The 23,303-nt window shown below is 32.5% G+C and overlaps 1 protein-coding gene across 1 annotated transcript; it reads right to left on the reverse strand.

The window, feature by feature from the left end:
- Positions 1-945: 945 nt before the first annotated feature.
- On the reverse strand, positions 946-23,303 carry LOC129222373 (endoribonuclease LACTB2-like; the record flags this gene model as incomplete). The annotated part of the gene is given in 7 exon segments (XM_054856869.1): positions 946-1,074; positions 4,037-4,118; positions 4,541-4,765; positions 16,175-16,277; positions 19,243-19,363; positions 22,828-22,991; positions 23,208-23,303. Coding segments are annotated over 7 exon segments (844 nt in total), but the record flags the coding sequence as incomplete, so codon positions are not given.

Consider the following 23,303-nt stretch of genomic DNA (forward strand, 5'->3'; position numbering starts at 1 on the left):
TGGGGCACTTGTGAACACAACATCTAAAAGCACCAGGAAGAACAGTTCTCATGTCCTCTCCATAATATTAATATTAGTGTATTGTATTAAAAGTGTTAAAAAATGCATACATATTTCTAATTTTATTATTTTTCTATAATCAGCTTGTAAATTTATTGTTTATTATTATTAAATATTTATTTATTATTATTAGTTACTGAAAAGTTTGAACAATCTAGTATTATACAATACTTCAGGGAAATAAAAAGACAATCTTTTCTTTTAATTAAAAACTGATGTTTAAAATCATAGAATATGATAATGTAGTTTAAAATGAACTTGAAACATAATCCTCATACATATTATAGAGAATGATCGAGTAACGCTGACGTCATTAACAATGGAACTCGCGCCATTGCACAATTTGATAATATTTTTTGCTAATATTTGAACTGCAGGAAAATGCTTTATATTGACAGGGCTGAACTGGATCTGGTAACTTGATTTGTTTGACTGGTAAGACTCATTTTAGGAGAATAAAGAAACGTAAAAATGGTCAACAATGAACGCTATCTACTGGATTTTAGGGTTCATCCACTGGAGTTAGTGTTAAAATTTTAACTATCACCAAACAGGCAATTGCTTTGTTCAAATATAAGAGCAATTTTCACCCGTCACACCTTGAGAGGCGATTTTTTAGTGTAATAAGAATAGTCTTCAAACAATAAAATATTCTTCATGTTATGTCTTATAAGTTTCTTTCTCTGTCTGTCCAATGATCAGAGCCTGCTACAAAACCTTAAAATTTGAGTGATCGGAGTTATATATTTTATAAAAAAAATGCATAGTAACTGTACATTTTCAACTGACCGTGTTGTTTGCAAACCCTCCAATGTAATTGTTGCACACATATATGTGTCTTAAGAAGTACATAACAAACAAACATTAATGAGAAAAAAATTGAATCAAAATAACATTAAAAGGCTTTTAATAGTATAAAAATGTATAATCTATATCGAACATTGCTTTTTCATTGGGACATTTATTTGAGCAAATAATATTTGGTGTCTTCAACTTTATATCCTTTGATTTCTCCTTTAAAAAAGAGAACAAAAATCAATATACGCTTGTTTAAATTCATATAAATTCTTACATTACTCAATATAATTCTCAGTTATAAATCGTGGGGCTTAGGGCGCACAAATGTAACTTAAGCTGAGAGTGGATGTACTTATGCTTGTGTGACCCTAAGCCCCTGATATGATAGTTACAAACTAGACGTGTATAAAACTTTGAAAAAATTAATTTTATCTAGAAACTAATAATGAATATTAAAAACAAAATAATAATTACAAACACTCACAAACAAAATTAACTATATTCAGTAAATTGCCGCCCATTAGCCAGGGCTAAAGCAGAAATACATGAAATACACCGCCAGCTCAGTCATTTCCAGCCGAGGACTGCAGTTTCGTGCTTATTAGCACTCATCAGCCCGGCATAGGAAAGTGACTGAGCTGGAGATGGAAAACCTCGTAAGGAAGCCAAGAGTGCGAAACAAACTGGTATCTAATATAGAAGTAGCAGACCAGACGAGTGACCGAAGCAGTGGTTCGGTTCAACTCAAAGATTGAACGTGAGGCAAGAGGTTTTCCATCTCCAGCTCAGTCACTTTCCTATGCCGGGCTGATGAGTGCTAATAAGCATGAAACTGCAGTCCTCGGCTGGAAATGACTGAGCTGGCGGTGTATTTCAAAATTAACTATGTTTCTTTGTTTTCGTAAGTTTTTTTTTTTTTTTTTGTTATTGCTTCTTGCATCATGTTGGAAAAGTTTATAATCAAAAATTCATCAGTTAGTTTTTCTGAATAATTAAAGCACATTTGTTTCCTTCATGATATAAATAATGAATAGATTGAGTCTTTCACTTAAAAAATTTAGTATAGTAAATTGTAAGCCGAAGGGACCAAAACTAAGAAATGTAATTAAAATGATATTTATCCACAACTTTTTAAAAAGCAAAAATTATCTCTTTCAAGAACACCCTGAGGGATTAAAGTTCACTGAAATGATTTTACAATCAATTATCAAACTAGTATATTATGGTCGTCACCAAACTTGTTTCTTTATCCTATGAATTCTGATCCCTTCCCATGCATGACGAAGAAGCAATATTCCCAACAAAATTGCACGCTCAAAAACTTGGTGACCATCCCAATTTCCGAATGATCACAAGCGCAAAAATTGAAAGTTATTTTAAAAGCCTAGCTTGAATATTTTACAAATATTTTATTTTAACAAACATAAGATGGTAACAGTTAACATTTTAAAATCACTTGAGATATTAATTCCAATTATTTCCCAACAATTAAAAAATCATGCAAAATATGCAGATGACAGTCCATTATGATTTATCTTTCTTATTATGATTTATGTTTCTTATGCTGCATTGATGATAAACTTTTTTGCCGAAAAAAATTCTTTATTAAAATAATATCACCAATTCAAACATTTTGCATTATCATCTTTAAAATCATAAGCACATTTCTATCCCAATTTCAAGAAAGCAGCTATAATTATTGGTTTCATTTCATGCATGAAGAATAATTCCTGTATTGCAAGAGGTGAGGAACGTTCTTGCTCTCCAAGGCTGCTTTAACTTTGGTTGCTCAGGAAAAGCCCAAATGAGTTCCGCTGGGCAGAACAAAAAGGCAGTAACAGCAAATTTTTTTTTTCTTTTTTTACATTCTTGTCATAGCTTTGTTGTACAAGCTTACTTATTTGGTTTACGTTGAAAAAAGGTCAAACTCCAACATTCCCTTATTAGCATTGAATCCAAAACTCCTTTTATTAAACATCTTGGGGGGGGGGGGGCTCATTTTTGCAGATACTGACATTTACCTGCAGTGATGTTCTTGACACTTTTGCAGCTAATCACGCATTGGCGTGTGATGCTAAATGGTTATTCATATGTTTTTTGAAATAAATTATGCCCAAGGCCAAGCCTCTCGGCAAAGAGGCAATGCATCGGCAGCGAATGTGTTAATATATTGGATGGTTTTTCAATTGAGCCCGAAAAAAAAATTATTGTGCATTCTTTTAGATTACTTTCTCATAAAAATAAGGAGAAAAAAGCACGAAAGAAGACGCAATCTATCTCAAACATATTGCTAAAAAGAGAAAGTCAAAAATAAAGTAAGCAATTTAAAAAATATTGAAAAATAAAAAAATTGAAGTAGGGTTATGAGATGGGAAATGAATTACATGTCTGCCAGGTGGTGCATAATTCATCCTCTCTTTAGTAACTTTTGAGGAAATATTTTGATTTGAAAAAAACATTACTTCAAATTTTTGGCTGTGTACTCATTCTCATATTTTATTTTTTGAATTAAACTTTTGTTCAATTTTGAGCAGTTACTAAATATACTTAACATTAGGTTCTACTGCAAAATTTGAATCTTATGTGAGAGGTTGATATGCTCTTAACGAATTTTATCAGAAAAAGCTTATGACGTAGACTCAGAGTGGCCATCAACTTGTAGAAAAGATTTTCCATGACTTTCAACTATAAAATTATTTTTGCGTTCTTGTTTGTGGTTTAATTTTATTGAATGTTTAAATATTATGCTTAGACACCATCATTTAGGTTATACATCCATATGCAACTTAAATCAATTATTATTATTATTATTTTGTAAAAAATGCTATAATGTCTGCTAATTTGATGCAAAACTATTAGAGGGGATGTTCAGTTTGACTCGCTAAAAGTGGTTCCATTGTCATTCTGTACTCTGCAATAATGGCTACTCTAAATACTCTTAGAAATATCTCTATATTTTGTTTAAAACTTATGAAGTCTGCCAATTGCCTAATATTGGCCAGTGTATGAATCCAATAATGAGCATTTAATGTACCAAAAAAGGGGGGAAGTTACTAAAATTTTAAATTTTGCCTCTTTTTGACCGTGACAGTGCAGAAAAATAGTCCCACCAAAGATATAAGCATACACACTCTAAAACAGTATTTCACATACATGACCTCATTTTGGATGAACTTACCTACAGTATTTCCTTTAACAAGTTTATTTAAATGATGGAATACATTTCTTTCTGCAGCTTTCAATAAATGTTCAGGTGTTTCCTGAAAAACATGACAAATCATTGCTAAACATTATATCCAGGTAAGAGAAAAAACACAGATTGTATTGTTTTTTCAAAAAAAAAAAGTTTATTCTGTTTTTTATGAAACATTTGTTTGATAGATAGTAGGGCTATGTGATATTTGAATTTGAGTTTTAATCCTGCAATATATCGCTGTTCAGTTGGGCATAACAGTTCAAAGAAAATTTTCAATTGGTTTGCAGTTTTTTTCAGGTGAAATACTGAGGTTTGAATTTTACTTGATATTTCACTTTTCTTATAAGCTTATTTCATAATTTTCGGTTATTGTTAGTGTGTTGTGAAACGAGAACTGAAAGCTATCTCGAAATCAGTATTTTCAGAATGAATATTTTAAAATGTATTATGCATTCAATTTTCAAAAATACTTCAGATTTAACTCACAATATAAATTTGTTGTACAAGTTCTTCAGCAGTAAGGCCTTCAGATGGAGCTTTTTCTAATGCATCCAATATTTGTTGTTCTCTTTGCATCCTATGCTGTATGTACTCAATAATTTTCTTCTTTGGATTTTCTATTACTGGACCATGGCCAGGATAAATCTTCTGTGGTTCTAACTTTAAAATCTTTTCTAAGGAAAGCATATAATCATGGAAATCTTCAAACACCTAGCAAAAATGAGTAACTGATTGAATAAAATTATTTTAAAAAATAAAATACAATTAATTATTTTTATCATGTAAGTCATGTATGTATTAATATTAAGCAGGATTAGATGGGATTAAGGATTGCAATAACAAACAAAAAATTTAACACCGGTGTTCGGTATTTTCAATACGTCATACCAGAATACCGGTAATTGAAATTTCTCAAAAAATGCTTGGAAACATTGCTTTGTTGCCACATTTCATAATTTTGTACAAAAATTGTATTATTTATGAAAATGTATTGTGAACAAATAAAAAATGAAGGAACAAATGTCATAATACAAAATCAATAATTGGAAAAAACATAACGCATCAATTGAATTGTCTCCTGGAACTCATTTTAGTGCTCAACTTTCCTGCAGTTGAAAATGTTCTTTCTGAATTCATGCAGGTCAGTGATACTGTTAACAATGCAGGATACACTTCCTCCAATGAATTGTGTAGAAGTCCTTCATCTTCAAATAGTTTGTTCTGTTGTGAGAAATTTTTGGATAAATCCTTTTGCGTGTGAGTGTGTTTCTTTTGTATTGAATTTTTTTATTATTTTTGCAATTTATAGCTAGTTAATTTCTTTCCATGAGATGATAATTTTCCAATATTAACACCATTTTGTCGTGAGCAGGAGTGGTTTGTGTTTGCTTTTTATTAGTAGCCCTTTGGTTTGACATTTACGATTAACTTGACTAAATTTGATCTTGTTAGTTTCTCTTATTTGTTTTCGCTTCCTTTTCAAAATTCTTCAGTTATAATTATGTAAATAATTTCAATCGATTATGCTTTACCTCTATGCAAATTTTCAAGGCCATATATAAGGCGAGACAGGACAACAAACCAATACTGGTGACAACAAATTACCATTTGTTATGCTAACAAAGAGAAAGTTTTTGTCAATGTTTTTATATTTTTTAAAAGAATCATAAAGTATTACTGCAATTAATAATCATAATAAATTGTTCATAGGACAAATGTATTTAAAATTACACTCGAAATTTGCTTTCACAGAAATGGAAAGTGTGTGATCAGGGAAATGGAAAAAATAAAAGCATGATGGAAAACAGCGAGGGAAAATGCAATTAATCTCACCATCTAGTAATGATAATAACAATTTGAAATCTTTCAGCTATGTTTGTTTAATGATACTCTATGAGTTTGTGCTTTTGAAGCCAAATTCGTGATTGATTTTGGTTCTGTATCATGGAAAAAGAAATGTACATTTGAAATATTAATTGATATTTAATAAGTTAAATTGAAAATTCTTCAATTGAAACTATTTATTATTTTCAACTAATTCTGAAAATACCGGTATTTTACCTCAGAGAATACCAGTATTACAAAATTGCAAAATTGCTCAAAATCCAGGTATTTGGTATATCGGTATTGCAATCACTAGACAGGATCAATTTAACTGTTTTAAACATTTTTTTTTTTTAACTCAAGTGCTTTGAGAATGATCAGCAAATGCTAAAAAACTTGCTTCAGATAAGACAAATCCCACCAAAAACATTCTGTAAAAAACTAGCCAAGTCTCGACGGAGCTGCTTGTTTATCTCTAAAAAGCAATGAAATCTAGACAAAGTCATGACAAGTCTAAGGTTCCTTACTGCGATTTCTTTATTATTATAGTTAATGTTGTGTGACTTGGCTGTTAAACATTCTTTATACGTTAGTGGGTACAGGTCGATTTCGTTTACACGTTTTCCAAGTGGCAATTTTCCATCGTCAATATGTAGCGGTTCTGGAGACAGATTGGTGCAATAGTGTCATGGAGCACCTGGTTTTGTACCCTTGTGTATCCTTTAACGGCCAAGTCACACAACATTAACTATAATAATAAAGAAATCGCAGTAAGGAACCTTAGACTTGTCATGACTTTGTCTAGATTTCATTGCTTTTTAGAGATAAACAAGCAGCTCCATCGAGACTTGGCTAGTTTTTTACAGAATGTTTTTGGTGGGATTTCACTTCTTTTTGTAGAACCATTTAATTTGTGTAATGTTGGGGTAGGCTAAAGTTAGGCTAGATTAAATTAGAAGATGTGTCCCACTACGCTAGACTTTTGCAATGACAGTCGATTTTTTGATGTACCAATATTAGAAGGGGGCGTTACCATATCTCTAATACAGCTACCAGCTGAGGGTTCTTCATTAGATACTTCAGACATTCGATTTTTGACGTCAAATGAAGCGGCCCACCAAGTTGAATATTTTTTGTAAAGGCGGTATGTCGATCTGTAATAGTTTGGGTGGGCTCTTGTGTTTTCTAATCAATGTCACTCCAGATCTTCAATTAGCCTAGTTTTTATAGTTTTCCCTTTATGTAGTCATCAAACCCTAACTATGTACCAAATTTCACCTCTCTGAGTTTATGGGAAGTACTAGTTCTATTTTGATGATCATGAGTGAGTGAGTGAGTGAGTGTCATAAATGCGAAACTTTGCTTTCACTTAACTTCGGAACTAAATGATCTACAGACTTGAAATTTCGGATTTTAAGTATGTGATTATAGTTTACTGGATGACGAAAATTTCTGCATTCTGGTCTCATCAGAAGGTTCTCAAATAGGGGCCTGAAAATGCGGCGAAATGGTTCCAGTAAAGGATGGTACGGCAGTGTTTGCTTCGCGCTCGACTTGGCGGGGGCACTGCCGTGCCCCCAGATTCAATAAATTAATCATAATATCATTTACCTTCGCTCAGGAGAGTTAGCTATCTAGAACAATGGTCACCAACCTTTAGAACTTTATGCATCACTAAATTTATGTTTCGGAATATGAATATTTTTTTAAAAAGTGAAATACAATTGTTTTATAATAATCAGAATAAATTCATTCTTTTATGTGAAATACGCCCATAAAAGATAACAAAATTATAGAGGCTTTTTTTAATGAAAATATTAAGTATTACACATTTTTAGTATAAAATTTGTTCTTGTGTGTTTTTTTTTTTTAATCAGTTTGTTGAGCCTTGATTCTAAAGACATCAATGAAGAGAGAGAGAGTAACGTTTAATCTATGCTGAGTTTGGTACTAATTTTCAATTGCTGTTACGGATGAAGATGTCTTTTAGCAAAAATATCTGATTGAAGATTGAAATTTTGATCGCTCTTTCACTAAGTGAGCAATAATGGGCATTCATTTTTCATACAGCCCCACTAATTAGGTCTTGATAAAGATAACTAAAATTTGTTTTTGGCTTTCTTTCTTTCTTTCTTTTTTGAAATATAATCCATACTCTACAATAAGTTTTATTGCTTTACATTTTTGAAACTTTATCTTTAAAGTTGCAAATTATGTTCCAATTTTTCTGAGTATGTTCACTAGGGCTCGACCGATCCATTTTTTGGACGATGGGCTGATGCCCATTGTTGGCCAATTTTTCAAAGATGCCCGATTGTATTTCTCCAAATGGCAAAAAAAAAAAAAAAAAATCAAACAAAAATAAATTGCTCAGATTGTCAGGGATTTGAAGGATCATTTGTTCATTTCACTTTACTCCCTTTCTACGAATAGAGAATTGTAATCACAAAAAAAAATCCATTTTTGACATAAATTTCTATTTTACGATCACCCAATTTAAAGTTCACAAGTTTTTTTGGCACATCTGTACATGCATATGTACCTAAGAACATATAGATGACTAAAAATATCCATTTTGAAGGCCTCCTCATTTAATTATTGCAAGTTCTCTTGTGATGTCTTCATGCGTGTAAACTTGCATCACTCAAAAACTTTATGAAATAGTAAGTTGAAAACTCATATGTAGGTAATAAGATCCAAAAGTTCAAAGGATAAGCTGTATAAAACCTTACCCTAAATAGTTCACATCACCGAAGTACATCCACCTTCAAAATAGTCACCTGGAGCAACTATGCACTTCTACCAACGTTCATATAGCGTTTGGAAACACTCCTGGAAGCCATTTTTCGCAACCTCCTATAAGGCCTCTTGCATTGCTTCTTTAACTTAATCGTAGGGAAGAAGGCGACTTCCATGTTGAGGATGCTGCACACTAGGGTGGATCGAAATTTTTTTTTTTTTTTTGGAACTGAAATTGGCCAGGGTGAGAAAAGTTGTCCACTAGGACTAAACAATTTCCTGTGAATATTCAAATTAGTCAGATAAAATCTTCATGCTCCGCAAGGCGGTCAAAGTTCGCAAACTGAGCCAAAAATTGCCTTTTTTCTTCTTTATGAATACAGTCATTTTTAATAACTTTTCAAATTGGCCAGGGTGAAAAAAGGTACCCAATGGGGTGAAATACTGTAATGTAAAATTAGATCATAGTCCCAAAAAATTTTCATGCTCCGCACGGCGGTCGAAATTTGCAAATCGAGCCCTAAAATAGTGAATAAACATTGTTGGTCCTGCGGTCATAATTTTATTTTTTCTTCCGCCAAAGTTATTCATGAGTGTTCGTCCATTCATGATTTAGGTCTTTGGGAGTCATATTACATATGGAAAAATGCTAATTTAATCGTCAATGATTTGTCTAGCACTCCCCCTTTTCCTAATGTTTGGAAGTCTGTTATTTGATTTATTTTTTGTCCTTGACGTTTTCTCCTGAGTGCAACTGTCTTCTGGAGTTCTGACGTAACCTTGACGTCATCGTTTCCGGTACTGCTCTCATATCTTTTACAACTCGTCTCTCATTCCATTGTTCACCTCGACTGTGTTTTAGTCAGGTGAACCTGTCTTCGTTTTTAATGCACTGATGATGGCACTTGTATTTTAGAGTGCCGAAACAGCTGTTTGCTGGTTTTTTAACCTTTTTCCATTCTCAATTTGTACTTTATATACGTTGTCATATTTTATTCACTATGCAGTACAAAGTTTTCGACTACTTTTTATGTATTCCCTAAAATAGTATTTTCATCACGCATGGAAGAAAAAAAAATCTTAACTTTTGAAAACGAACATAGGTAGAAAAGTTGCTTCATACGATTAAAAATATTCATACATGCCACAGACGCAATTGATCTCATATTTTCATTAGAATGAGCTATGTTAAGCCACAGCAAAGTGATATTTATAAACAATCTTCTTTCTTACTCAATGTAAAAAATATAAAAAAGAGAATAAACCATCCAACATTAAAACAAAACAAAAAGCTTAGATAGAACAAAACCCCTCAGAAACAAAGATTAAATACAATATTAATATTCATATTCATATTCCAGTCTTTAGTTCTAAGGCTAGAGTATGAATTACCATTTACCACTTTTCCTTCCTACTTCAAAGTAATGGTCTAAATAGTTCAAAAAGTAAATTGCTTAAAATATAAGCTCTTTATAACATGAACAAATTAATTCACATCAAGCGCGAAGAAACAACTAAAGGTATGTAGAAATCCTGGCGTAATGTGTGTGGTCAAAAGCATTTAAGAATAAAGTTATTTTTGCAAGGAAAAGTATACACTTTGAACTATGAAGAATGAATTAACATGAAAGATTATACTCACAACATTGACAAATAGCCCTCTTGCACATATATTTTTTTTAAAAAATTGAACGTATAACTAAGACTTCAGTAATAATGTAATTATATATGGAGGTATGTAATTTTTTCGCCAATAGAGGGCGCTAGTGTTGCTGGGGAGATATTTTGCTGCTTCTGAGATAAGTGATTTTTAACTGTAATTGTTTATTTTACTGCTTTAATTACAGTATTTTTATTGTATTTTATCATATAATTAAGTATTTTTGTGCTTTTAAGTCTTATTTTTGATTTACTTGCTTTCTTAAAGTGTTTTTCTATTCTTTGTAGTTAAGCCAAAATGTGCTGATTTCTTGTTGTTAAGCCTGAGTGCTCTGTTAAGTGTGTAACTTGTTTATTTTAATTTACTGCTTGTCTTAGGATTTAGTAATTTTTGTACCTTTTACTTCCAATGCTTTCTAATTCTAATAATTAGTTTTATTTCTTCAATTTTGCATTTTTGTATTGACTTTTTAAGTGTATTATTTTGAGCTAGAATGGGGGTTATATGCATAACGAAGGACGTTAAAAGTGGTAAAAAGGACAAGTGGATTTCTTGTGATTTATGTCAGATGTTCTGCTTGTTTAAGGGCAAGGATGAGTTTGAGAAGGATTTCTTTTGCACTAAGTGTGTTGAACTCTCAGAAATCAGAATTAGGATTCTTACTTTGGAGGGTGAGTTAGCATAAGGCTGTAGGAGTGTAGATGGGGTAAACAATCCAGAGGGAAAGGGAGAAGTTAGTAAAATGGAGGTGGGCATTAGCTCTGTGTTAGATAGTGGGAATATTTCAGAGGTAAAGGAGGAAGTTATTAAAAAGGAGGTGGGCATTAGCTGTGTGTTAGATAGTGGGAATGATCCAGAGGGAAAGGAGGAAGTTATTAAAAAGGAGGTGGGCATTAGCTGTGTGTTAGATAGTGGGAATAATCCAGAGGGAAAGAGAGAAGTTAGTAAAAAGGAGGTGGGCATTAACCGTGTGTTAGATAGTGGGAATATTCCAGAGGTAAAGGGGAAAGTTATTGCTGAGGCGACAGACTGGGAAACAAAGGGTATAATTTTGGGAGATTCAATGGTGCGTGAGGTGGAAACTCAATAGGCAGAGTTACACGTAAGGTGGCTAGATGTTGTTTGTCAGGGGCTCGAGTGAGAGATGTAAATAGGGGGTGCTGAAAAGAAGGGGACATTTAATAAAGAGGACGTAGTTACTTTGTGGGTGGGAACTAACGATGTAGGCCATAGTAACAACGATGAGTTTACAAAGGAATGGGGTTGCTCTGTTGGACAAAGCAACCAACTGTTCGGCAAATGTCCAAGTGGTTGGTTTGCTTCCCAGATATGGAGTGCACAGGAGTTGGTTAAACCAACGGGCTAGGTGTATGAACCTGGTACTCAAAGAAATTTGCGTAAAGCATAGTATCAGGTTTATTGATGTGTGGAGTAAATGAAAACGCAATTGGATTGCTAGGGATGGTCTGCATCTGAGCTCTACAGGGGTCAAAATGGTTAGTGGTTTGGTTTTAGAGGATTCAGAATCAAAAAACTTACTTGGAATGGGGGGCATGGTTTAAGGAGCAGAATTCGAAAGGGTACTAACTATTGGGATTTTAGTAGAAACGGAAAAAGGGTGGCTAATAAAAGAAATGATTTTAACAGTTGGGATTCAAATAATCGTGCAGCATTAAATGAAAGTAAGATGGGCTTACTTAAGGTTTTTATACAAATGTTCGTAGTATTAGGAACAAGATGGAAGAATTGAAAAGCATAATAATAGACGAGAGGTTGGATATTATTGGAGTTATACCGAGACATGGGCTACCGAAAATGATGATTATTTATTATCTATTGCTGGGTATAATTTGTTTAGGCAAGATAGAGCAGGCAAAAGAGGTGGTGGGGTTTTATTTTACGTCAGAGACACTTTAACTTGCAATGAATTGGTAATTAATGATACATCTAATGAGATTCATATGATTTGGCTGGAGTTGATGAGCAATAAGGGCAAAAAACTATGTTTACGAACATTTATAGGCCCCCCAACTTAAGCGAGGGTCAAGATCAACAGATGTTTAGTATTATTAGTGACATTTCAAGCAAGGGTTCAGTCATCATAATGGGAGATTTTAATTTTCTAGGAATTGATTGGAATAATTTTTGCCATAGCAATAGCAGAAAAGAGAAATTTTTGAAAGTAATTGGTGATTGCTTCTTAGATCAAATTGTGACTCAGGGTACTCGACAGGACAGGATTTTGGATCTAGTTTTCTGCGACATGGAAGGTTCTGTTCTAGGGTTATTTGTAGGGGAACACATTGGAGATAGTGACCACAACAGCTTTAGGTTTGGGATTAAATTTGATATGCACATAGTAGAGAATTTCAGGTTTGTGCCCAATTTCAGAAATACTGATTTTGTGGCACTCAGGCAGAGTTTGAAAGCAGTTTTTTCTTCCGAATTGGACAATAGCGATGTGAATCTTCAGTGGGCAGAGCTTAAGGAAAATCTAGCAAAAACGGTTGCGGACTATGTTCTCTTTAGGAGAAAGGGTGTCAACACTAATTTGGCCGATGTGGTTCTCCAGGGAAACTAAAGACGCTCTAAATTACAAGCAAGCCGCTTTTCATAGGTTTAAAGAAACTGGTCACAGTGCAGATAGGCTCCAATATTGTAAGGCAAGGTGTAAATTTAAGTATTTGGTACGGATTCAGAGGAGAGAGTTGGAGCAAAGACTAGCAGATAACATAAACAGGAATCCCAAGAGGTTTTTTGCATACGCTAATTCGGGGATAGCTTGAAATAGTCATATTGGGCCACTGGTGGATGCGCACGGAATTTTAATTCAGGACGATAGTGATATTGCTAATGTTCTTAATAACTTTTTTTCCAGTGTTTTTAACGATAACTGTATCTCAACAGTTGACATCAATAAGACACAAGCTATAGTACAGCTTGAGGAATTTGTATTTTCCAGGGATGATGTTTTACTTCATTTGAAAAAAATTAAAGAGACTAAGGCTCCGGGACCAGATAATATTTATCCAAAAATTTTAGTTGAATGTGCAGAGGAGTTAGCAGATGTAATTGCAAATATTTTCAATGCGTCTTATAACTCGGGGACAGTGCCAGAGGACTGGAAGCTGGTTAACATTACACCGCTCTTCAAGAAAGGGTTTAAAGGGAGTGCGGGAAATTATAGACCTGTGAGTCTAACTTCGGTGGTTTGCAAAATTTTTGAAACATTGATAAAAATTAAGATAGTAAATTTTTTAGAGACTAATAATCTATTGACTAGTTTTCAGTACGGTTTCAGGAAAGGTAAATCTTGTGCAACTAATTTATTACATTTCTATGACAAAGTTACCATGGCTTTGGACAATAAGAAGCCTGTAGATGTTGTTTACAGTGATTTTCAAAAAGCTTTCGATAAGGTACCGCATGTTGCTCTACTTAGCAAATTAGCTGATATAGGAATAGGAGGGAAAATTTTCATTTGGGTAAAAAACTGGCTGACTGGAAGGAAACAAAGGGTAGTTGTAAGGGGAAATTATTCTAATTGGAGTGAGGTTTTAAGCGGGGTTCCTCAAGGATCAGTGTTAGGGCCTGTTTTGTTCATTGTTTTTATGAACGATATTTATAAAAATATTTCTGGGACCATGAATTGTTTTGCTGATGATGTCAAAGTTATGGGGAGTGTAGAAAATGAAGAACAAGCAAATCAGCTGCAAGAGGATCTAGATCATATTACGGAGTGGGCTGATAAATGAGGTATGGCTGTTAATGTTGGGAAATGTCAAGTGCTACATTTAGGGCATGGAAATAAGTGTACAAGTTATTATTTGCAAGGTTCAATCATTAGTCAGGCGGAAAAAGTTACTGATCCGGGCGTCTTAATAAGTCAGGATTTAAAGTTCAGCCAACAGTGTAGCATAGCTAGCAACAAAGCCAATAAGATGCTTGGGTTTATCAAAAGATCTATTTCAAACAAATCTAAAGAAGTTCTTCTGCTCTTATATAGAAGTTTGGTAAGACCTCATTTCGAGTATGCTGTTCAGTTTTGGTCTCCTTATCTTAAGAAAGATATTAATGTATTGGAAAGGGTTCAAACGCGGGCTACAAGGCTAATAAACGGACTTTCTCATTTAGACTATGATTCCAGGCTTAGAAGGCTAAAAATGTACAGTCTTGAGCAAAGAAGAGACCGAGGGGACATGATTCAATTGTTTAAATTTATTAAAATGAAAGATGTTACGGGGCTGAAGTTTAGCACTGAAAACAGGACAAGGGGTCATTGTCTTAAGCTATTTAAATCTCAGGCTAACACGGATATTAGGAAAAATTATTATTATAGCAGGGTAGTGGAACCTTGGAACAGCTTACCGGAAGAGGTGGTAATGAGCACGGGAGTAGATAGTTTTAAGAGTGCCATTGATCTTCACTGGGGATTGTAAATTGACTAGGACCAGCCTAGCTGGACCCAGAGCCTGTTGCTGGTCGTCACTTTTGGATTTGGATTTAGGTTCACTATACATGGTCAAAAAATATTAAATTTGTGATTAATCATTCATAAAAAATTTTAAGAATAAAAAAAAGACAATGAAACCGTCAACAAATCACACACTGAAAGTGTAAAGATATCACGTAGACATTTTTTAGTCATCAAATTAAACAAAAAGAGTAACAGATAAATTACAATATTAAATCATAATAGGAATATTTTTATACTTATTTAAAATTTATGAATAGAAATGTTTGCATTTTTCGTAAAAGCTATAACAGTGACATAACTTTTTTGCTGAAAGAAGCAATAGCCATGAAAAGAGCGAGGTTCTTAAAATGCAGCTCCAATAAAAAAACTCAATATTTATACCAAGTTAATAATATTTTAATACATATACTACTTGATCTGATGTTCGCACACAAAATATTGAATAATTTGATTGTTTAATCTTTTATGAAGCACTATAAACAAGTTCAAATTAACTTTTTTAAATTTAACAATAATTTTCTGAAATTTAAAAAGTCGCATAACAGAAAATCCTTGAAACCTATCTATATCTTAGTATTAAAAATATGATGAAAACAAAAATAACTTTATTCATTGATTTTATAAAAATACATAAAAATAGTTACTTACAATTAAAAAACATTGATCACTATAAATGATGCAAAAAAGTTGGTGCAGTACAAACTATAGGTGAACCAAGTATGAGAAATACAACGCAAACTGACATTTCTTGAGCAAAATAAATAATCGCTAAATATTTAAGACATGCTTGAAACGAGGAGGGAAGGGAAGGGTTTTTTGGCCTCTAATTTTGGAGTAACTTGCAACATTAAACTTCACCCTTATTTTTTCAGTACAGAACCACTACCACCAACGCCTCGGAAGAGAGAGTTTCTGAATTTACTTCAGTACTTCTGAAGAAAAAATTCAAAAGTCTCTTTGATTTCCGAATTATGTCACCATCCCAAACATCTTTAATCAATTTCTTACATTAATGCTCTAAATTCTACCGAAACAACAGATAAAGCTTGTTTGTACCTGAATGCAGTGTTAAAAATTCTTTCAGGGGTGACTAAAATATAAATTCATACTGAAATTTAAGTAAAACATTTTTATATGACTTTACTTTGTATTAAAAAGTAAAACAGTAAAGGTCCTTTTTTTTTTTGAAAACATTGGCCAATTCCATCGGCTTTTCGATGTTATTTAAGGCTGATGTTTCCTCCAAGTTAGCATCGGCCGCCAATCGCTAAATTGTTGAACCATCAGCGCCGATGCATCGACTAGGTGTGTTTAAAATATGGTTAGAATTTCAACAATAATGCATTGAACTAAAATGCCTCAATATTTCACCGACCCAGTTAATAAGTAAAATACACAAATGTTTAAAGTTACTACTTACCGCAGTACCTTCACCAAGGATGCAATCCCCACTAAATAAACTGTCTTCTTCTTCAAGGTATAAAACAAGATGATCTTCTGTGTGACCAGGAGTAGAAATAACCCTGTAATAATTTTTACAACACAATTTTGTTACCATATTAAAAATATAAAGTAAATAATATTCTAATGCATTGAACTGTCAAGACTCCTATAGAGAAAAATGGCTATATCATGATTTGAGGTTTATTTTCAAATTGTTCATTTTGACGCTCTTATATATAAAATATCTTTAAGGAACAATAGAATATTGTTAGAGCTGTAGCTATGTAAACGGCTATATAAAAAATGTTTAATAAATAGTAAAAAACATATTTTTAAAAATGTGCATGCACACAAACAAATACATAATTCTTACAAACTTTTTTTCTATACAGAAGAAAAAAAAACAATCTACATGGCTTTACACCTTACATGATATGAAAAATGAAGAGCAGTTCTGAGAGACAGCCCTGTTATATCAAATTTTTCCGGGGGGGGGGGGGGGTACATTCTCAGTGTATTTAATATCAAAAAACAACATAAACTATATCCACATTATCCACTTTATCCTGCAAAAGAGTACTTTTTTTAATTTTTACAAATGTAAAAATAAATAAATCCGCAAAAACAATGAACAATGAATGAATGAAGATTGGCATAAACATTCATGCCATTTCAGGCTTTGTTTCTCTTTTGTAGTCCAGACAACTTTTCTGTCGGTGGACGAAAAGGCCATTTTATAAAGCTTCATGTTGTGTTTTTCATTTCCTGTGATACCAAAGGTCATGCCTTTCTTTTTTCTGTTGTTTTTATGAATGTGTTGCCTGCTGTTCTTTTGAATTGAACTTAAGAGGGGAAATGGTACCCCTTTTAAGCAGAGTATAAAATCTCTAATTTTTGAGGGTCCGGGGGTTTCTCCCCGTAGGAATTTTGGTAAAATAGATTTAAAATTCTGCATTTTGAAGTCTTATAAGGGAAGACTGGAACTACAAAAATCTCAGGAAAAAAAATAGGCAAACATACTTATTTGCAAATTACAATAATACACAGCATAAAAATTGTTTTGGGGTCGACAAATTAATGACAGCAGTTCTCTGAGAGATAAATCATGGGAGAACAGATGATTATGCATTGTTATTTGCTTACATCTGCTGTGAGTTAAATTCAATTAGTTTTTGATTACGCCTCCAAACCCACCCAGCACCCAGAAATACAATAATGAATTAAATACAAAATGGTCAATAGTAAAAAATGCTTTAAAATAAGTTGTGTACAGATTTTGAAAAGAGGTAACAAGAGAGTAACATGCTGCCCATTTGGACAATTCATAATTTATACACTTGATAAGAAATAAAGTTGAGCACACTTTGCTTGGGAATTTCAAAGATTGATCTAATTCTTTTCAAAGACCCGAGAACAGTTAAGATTATTTAAGGTACTTCATTTGCCCTTTCCAGTCTCTAAAATTTAGTACTATAGTACAATTTTACAATATTTATGTAACTTTGTAAGAGGAACTACTATAAGTCTAAAAGAAAAAAAAAACTATAGATTTCCCAGGATAGCAACTTTTTTTTAATTAAAAGAGAAAACAAAAACAAATAGAAGTAGTGTAATTTTTTTTCCGGCTAAACAGATTAACAATATGCAGTAGAAGTGAGATTTAAAAAAAAAGGGAAATACAAAGGAATTTCCAAATTACAGCATTCAGGATTAAATAAACATCAAAATATGAAACATGTGAGTCACAAAAAATTATCTCAAGTAATATTTTACAGAAATGTGAGAACTATGATTTTTACATTTTTGCTGCAGGATATGGCAAGGAGCTGAATTTGACACATTTCGGCATTTCTCCCCCTACCCCTCCCATTTTTTATAAATTAAAAAAGTTATGATTAGTACCCACACTTGTCCTAATTTTCAAGGTTTTCAAGCACTTTAAAACAAAGTCTATTTTTTCAAGTACTGTTCTTTTTATATTTTTTTTAAGGAATAAACTAGGAAATTTTCGGGAGTTGAGGGCCTTTGACAAAGTGAGTGCCCTAAGCTATAGCTTGTTTAGTTTATAGGTCAATCTTTTTTTTTTTTTTTTTAAATCTTTGTTTTAGCTTCTAATTTGTTGAAATAACTGTCGATTTTTTTAAGCATTGCAGATGAACGCATAGCTCTATCAGTGAATATTTTCACTTATATACTTGCCCTTATCGTTTTCAGTTCAAAATAATCGTTTTTAACACATTTTTAGAAACCCGATGACAGCTTTACTACATGTAATATAGTGTATGTTGTGTCCCTCCCTCCCCTCCATCAGAAAAGGACATTTGCTATTCTCTTCCTTTTTTTCCTGAACTATTAAAAAAAGAAAAAAAAAATCATAATTTTTTTTAAAAAGATTTTGGGAGGTGTGTTATTATTTATGTATAAAGTCCTCCCAAGAGTGGGAGGGGGCATTGCCCTCCCTTGTCCCCCCCCCCCTTAATCCGCCCACGCTAACAAAAAGACTAAAATTAGTGGCATAGCAATTATACACAATAAAAAATCTTCAAACCATAATTTAGTATCTTCGCCATCACAACAAATAAACATAGAGAAATAAAAATATAAAAAGTCAGGAAGTGTATTTCTACATAAGCTAAATCTTTTAAAAGCTCTCCTTTTAGAAACTTAGTTGTATTCCTAAAATCTAGGTTGGCTTGCTTCAATTAAAGATGTGAGAAATGCAGATTTCAGAGCAAATATGGCTATATGCAGCCTGGAACTTGGAGAGAAACTTATAATTTGGCTTTGAAATGAACTTATAAAAAGAAACATTAAGCCAGTACTTTTATGATTTCTTTGATTAACACGAAACCAATACTTTCATGATAATTGCAGTTTTATGTTTCCATCATAATATTCCATTATGTTTTTTTTATATTAAGGCTGTAATAGTTTATAATTATAAATGTAAATATTTTTTTACTTATTAAAAAAGAAACTTTTAATAATAACAAGCTCATAAAGTGTTTCTAAATTAGTTAGGCAATTTATAGGATGAACTCATACTTCAAAGTAGCACCTTCAGCAGAAATAACATCCCCATCCTTCAAAAAATTGTACTTTATTTCAGAAACAAGAGGAGGTGACGTTGAACTTGGTGGCAATGGCAACTTAGAAACCAAGCAATCTATAATGAAAGAGACACTAAAGAAAACTTATAACAAGCAAATCTCAATTTGAAAGAACTAAACTTTTGAGTAATTGATTTGAATTACGATAAGTTTTTGAATTGCCCATATTTATCTCAACAATCTATATGAAGTTAAAAATACAAACACAACCAGAGAATAATTGCTTTCTTAAGAATAAAAAAAGAGAAGAAAAAAACAAAATATTTAATTATCTCTCCAAATGATAAGTGTTCCCTGTTATACAGTGTTAACTTCGCCTCAATTTATGCTTGTACTTATCCATGTACTCACTTATTTTGCATTGAAAAGAGTGTTCCTTGGAAACTCGAAACACGTGTTAGAAGTTTTTCTGCTAAATTTGCCTTTTTATGATGTTTTATTTTCTTTTACAGTAGTAAGTAAAACTTACATTTCTTTGAGAATTTTTTTTTCCCTTTAATCAATGAGCACAGCAGGGATGTTTTCCATGCATATGAACTTAAGCTGCAACTTCAAAGGATGCAAAAACAAAATTGGTAAGTGTTTTTTCGAAACTATCATTACTGTTTTTTGTAAAGATATTGTTTTTTGTTGTCTTCTTAATGCAGTATTAGGCAAACATTTTTTCAACATTTCTTTGTAGGTTAGAGCAATAGCTCCTTAATACTAAATGCTTATTGCATTTGCCTTAAAAATTAACTGCCAATATATGGTAATGATATGGAAAACAGCGCCACCAGCGACCACCCAATGATGAAATTGCTATGGCAATGGATCTAAACAATTCAAATTAAATCATTAGTTTCTAAAATAAAATTTAACAACCAATCAATTGCACAGGTCTGAAACGGAAAAAATACAAGATGAGTAAACGCTATTTATGTATTTTTGGGTACTGATTTGGGGGAAAATCTTATCTTATCTTAACACACAATTGGGGTATATAGCTATTCTCAGTGGAGAAGCTTTTTACCTCTAATGATGCAATATTTTTTCCAGGACAATACAAAGACAACACAATAGATGGTGGTGCCATCTATAGACAGTTCGAGAGAATTTGGAACCAGGCCGAATAACTTTCTGGTCTGGCACCCCCAGAGGTATCGTTTCACTTGGAGGACATTGTGACCACGAGCATATTTAACGTCGCCCAGTTACCATTAATGATGACAATGGATCTTCGACCAGCGAGGATCGAACCCCAGACTCTCCAGCCTCGAGTACAATGCCTTACTGATCAGGCCACCATGGCTCTGGGGGAAAATAATGAAAAAATTCTATCACATCACATTTTTGTGAAAAATTAAATTTAAGTTTGATTTTATGAATTTATCGTGATTTTTGTCTTATTTTCTTTTTAACCCTTGAATTTCTACTCTCCTTTCCTCAGCTTTTTCTGGGCAGTTCTCAAAAGGTGGGAACAAAAATGTTAACTTTGAGCAATTTCAAAAATTTTCGAATTTGATATCAATTTTGCTTTTATTCTATAGTATGCATACTTAGAACACAATATATGAACATGAAAAGACAGCAGGTATTTGTAAAAATTGTTAATTAGCAAATTAAATTAGCAGTCTGTAGGTAACACATTTTGGACATTGTTGTCCTGCAGGTAACGGATTTTGGACATCATCATAATGTAAGTTTCACCATTTTTGACAACTGTTAATCTGATTTTTAACTTTTCCAATAAAAATTTTATTTACTACTTTTTGAATTTTGCAATTTAATGATAAAGAGGATATTAATGAAGTACTTGAATGGCTATACATACTGTTCTTTACATATAATAAAGTTTTGGAATGATTTTGAAGAAGTTGATGAAAGGTAGAAAAAAGCTTCATGGAAATAATTATACAAACTTGTAGTTTGATTTATTGGGACAAATAAGGAATAAAAATAGAGACAAATACGACATATATATTTTTAAAGGAAAAATAAACAAAGTATGCTTTAAGAAAGAATGTAAAAAGTGACATCAGTTTTAATAATGAATATTTTTTCTAATGTCATAAGAATTAAAACGATGTCTAAAAAAATATTGAAAAAAGAAATTTGTATTTCTTTTTGAAGATCGTTAAATTATGTTTAAAAGAAAGAAGAGAAAAAAAAATTCTAAAATAATAAAAGCGGCGGGGAAAAAAATTGCTAGCGCAGGTGATAAAGGCGCCAAAACTGGTGCAGCTGACGATTAACTGCATTTGTCAAACTGGAATCCCCCTCTGGTAACCTTTAGCTTATCGTATACTGTGTTGTCGCCAACGGAGGTTTGCCTGGCGATTTTCGCGCAAAATGGCTTTCGTTCGATCATAACAAGCCATGTTTCTACTGTAATTTATGTATTGTTCAATGTGTAACGTATTAATTATGCAAAATACCAATGGATTAAAAAAGATAACATCATAATAATCTTTTTTATTGATGTTAGAAGACAGTGGATTATAAAAAAATGATAAATAAACGGACAGAATTATCGGCGTCAAGATCGTAACGCCATTTGGACATCTCACCTGTATGTTTAAGAAAAATTATTTTTCTTCTAAGATACTGCATAAAAGCTTATGAAAACACTTTTAAACAATTAAAAACTGATTCTGAGGATCGATAAATACCTTTAAAACGAAAACATCATATACTTAGTTCTCAAATAATAGCATTGTAAAGATCGTAACTTTTGGACATGCATCAAATTTCAAACTTACTTTTTTCTAAAATCGTTTACAAAATAAATAATCGGTCTTTACTTTTGTTATTTGTGTAAAATATTAACAAAAAATTACTCAGTGTAAGATTCATGCCTTTAATTTTTTTTTTGAAACGTATGGAAATAATTTTTAAAAAAAATTTTTTAATGGTACATTTGCTCAGTTAACGTTTTGGTATGTCCAAAATTGTGCCATTTAGCAAAGAAAATATTTGTTAAGGGCATTTGAAGAGCTTTTTTTCCATAATTTATGTCAATTCTTGTCTCTATACAGCATTATAATTTACCTCAAAAATTTTAGAGTTAATTAAAATGAAAGTTATTTGGTGTTGAAGCTTCAAAGTTGAAGTCTGTGTTTGCTCCCACCTTTTGAGAACTGCCCTTCTACACTCTATATACATCACATAGTTACATTTAAGTAAGTTTAAACTCATTAAAACAAATTCAAAAGGACCTTCAAAATCAATTTGTCTAACTGTAGTCAGTGCTGGATATACAATTCTTCCGAGCTGGGGCAAATTTTGAAACTGCCACCAGAACCCATCTTTTTTTAAGCTTTATAGTGAATTTCATTGAAACCCCCCCCCCCACAGAAATAGGGTAAAATGCACTCCCCTAAAATCATCACTGACCATAGTTAGTCTTATCCGCAAAGTAATAACCAACAAACAATAGGACAGGAATCTCAAATGCAGTTCGTCTTAGTAGCAGTTCATTTTAATCGTGTTCAAATTAGCATGGTTGAAATGTAATTAAAAATTACTTGTTTTCCATTACCTTGCTTTAATTCATTTAAAATTTCAGGTACACCGCCAACATGATCTAAATGCCAATGGCTCACAATTATGTTCTGTAAAGAACAATGTTGCTGCTGAAGAACATCTTTTAGAAGTTTGATATATTCTGGAACTCCAGGATTGCCTGTATCCAACAGTATCCTCCTATTTAAAATAAGTAAATAAATAAACATTGTGAGAATCGATAAAAATGAAGAACTGGCTTCATTCCATTGAAAAGTATAATAGATATACAACAACAGATGCTGAATTTTTACTAAATGTTGCAATTGACTGTAAACAAAGCATCACAAGGCATAATTTTTACATCTTAAAAAATTAGGAAGCAAAAAACAACAGAATTTTCTGAAACATTCATACTTTTCACCAGTTCCTATAACATATGTATTGGTGCCTTGCAATGTCATTGGACTAGGATTGCATCCCAAAACACGTATAATGCGACTAGAAATTGAG

This window comes from Uloborus diversus, chromosome 5 (assembly GCF_026930045.1).
Source record: "Uloborus diversus isolate 005 chromosome 5, Udiv.v.3.1, whole genome shotgun sequence".
Lineage (NCBI taxonomy): Eukaryota > Metazoa > Arthropoda > Arachnida > Araneae > Uloboridae > Uloborus > Uloborus diversus.